Source organism: Numida meleagris, unplaced genomic scaffold (genome assembly GCF_002078875.1).
Source record: "Numida meleagris isolate 19003 breed g44 Domestic line unplaced genomic scaffold, NumMel1.0 unplaced_Scaffold1934, whole genome shotgun sequence".
In the NCBI taxonomy this organism is placed as follows: domain Eukaryota; kingdom Metazoa; phylum Chordata; class Aves; order Galliformes; family Numididae; genus Numida; species Numida meleagris.
In genome coordinates, this window is record NW_018363722.1 from 1 (window position 1) to 1441 (window position 1441).

A 1441-nucleotide genomic window follows, 5' to 3' on the forward strand; every position below is an offset into this window, starting at 1 on the left:
ACCACCACTACCACCACCAGCACCACCAACACCACCACCACCAGCACCACTAAGACCACCAACACCACCACCAACACCACCTACACCACTAAGACCACCAAGACCACCACCAAGACCACCACCACCACCACCTACACCACCAACACCACCAGGACCACCACCAAGACCACCAAGACCACCACCACCACCACCTACACCACTAAGACCACCAAGACCACCACTACCACCACCAACACCACCACCACCACCACCAAGACCACCACCAACACCACCACCACCAACACCAACACCACCACCACCAAGACCACCACCAACACCACCACCCCCCCCCGCCGCCAACAACACCTCGGGACTATCCACCAAAAAATCCCCGTCCACCACCGGCACGAAAGCGAAACGGAAGACGCTCTGCGGCGGCGACACCAACGCTTCGCCTTCCACCAGCTCCGCCGGCTCCTTCCTCCTCAAACAAGCGATCAGCTCCGTCTCGTTACCGTTCCCTTCGGGGCAACCCAACGCCCGACCCAACGACGCCGCTCTCCTCCTCCCTTCGGCCGCTCCCACCGTAGCCCAGGGCCCGTTGGGGGACCCGCTTTGGAGGACGGCCCGGCGAAAGAGGGGCCGGCTCCGAGCCGACAACAGATGAAGCCCGACCGACGCGGCGCCGGCGCTTTCGCCGAACAACGTGACGGCGTCGGGATCTCCGCCGAACGCCGCCGCGTTGTCTTTCACCCAACGCAACGCCAAGCGTTGATCCAACAACCCGACGTTACCGGGTGCTTCCGATTGTCCCGGTAAAGCCAAAAAACCCAAGGCGCCCACGCGGTAATTCATAGAAATCACCACCGCCCTTTCGGCGACGGCCAAGAAACGACCGTCGTAGACGTCCAAGGAGACGGCGCCGCTGTAGAAACCGCCGCCGTAGATCCAAACCAAAACCGGGGCGGCTCGGGGACGACGTTTCGGGGTCCAGACGTTGAGGTAGAGGCAATCTTCGCTCATCTCCCGGTTGGGGTTCCACATCTCGGAACCGGCGAAACCGGGGAACGTGGTGTCTACCGGTTGGTAACAGGCGAAGGGTTGAGCGTCGGCGTCGCGGACGCCGGGCCACGGTTGGCGGAGGGGGAGGGGGGGACGGAAACGGAGGGGACCCAAAGGGGGGACGGCGTACGGGATCCCCAAAAAGGCGGCGGCGTAGGTATCGGGAGGGCCGGCCGGGACCAAAAGGCCGCGGACGGAACCGGTGGTGGTGACGGCGGTGGGGCGGCGGCGCTCGGCGTCGGTGTAGGTGTAGTCGGTGGAGGAGTCGGCGGAGGACTCACTGGAGGACTTGCTGGAGGACTCGGTGGGGTGGGAGCGCCGTGGGGCGGAGAGGAGGAGGAGGAGGAGGCAGGCGAGGTGTGGGGCGCGGAGAGGCGGCATCGCGGGGCTGGGCTGGGGG

At 65.1% G+C, this 1441-nt stretch overlaps 1 protein-coding gene across 1 annotated transcript; it reads right to left on the reverse strand.

Annotated features, from left to right (window-relative positions):
• Positions 1–195: 195 nt before the first annotated feature.
• LOC110390758 (acetylcholinesterase-like) lies at positions 196–1435 on the reverse strand (the record flags this gene model as incomplete). Its single annotated transcript, XM_021382224.1, has 1 exon — positions 196–1435. A coding segment is annotated over exon 1 (1227 nt), but the record flags the coding sequence as incomplete, so codon positions are not given.
• Between the last annotated feature and the right edge of the window lie 6 nt (positions 1436–1441).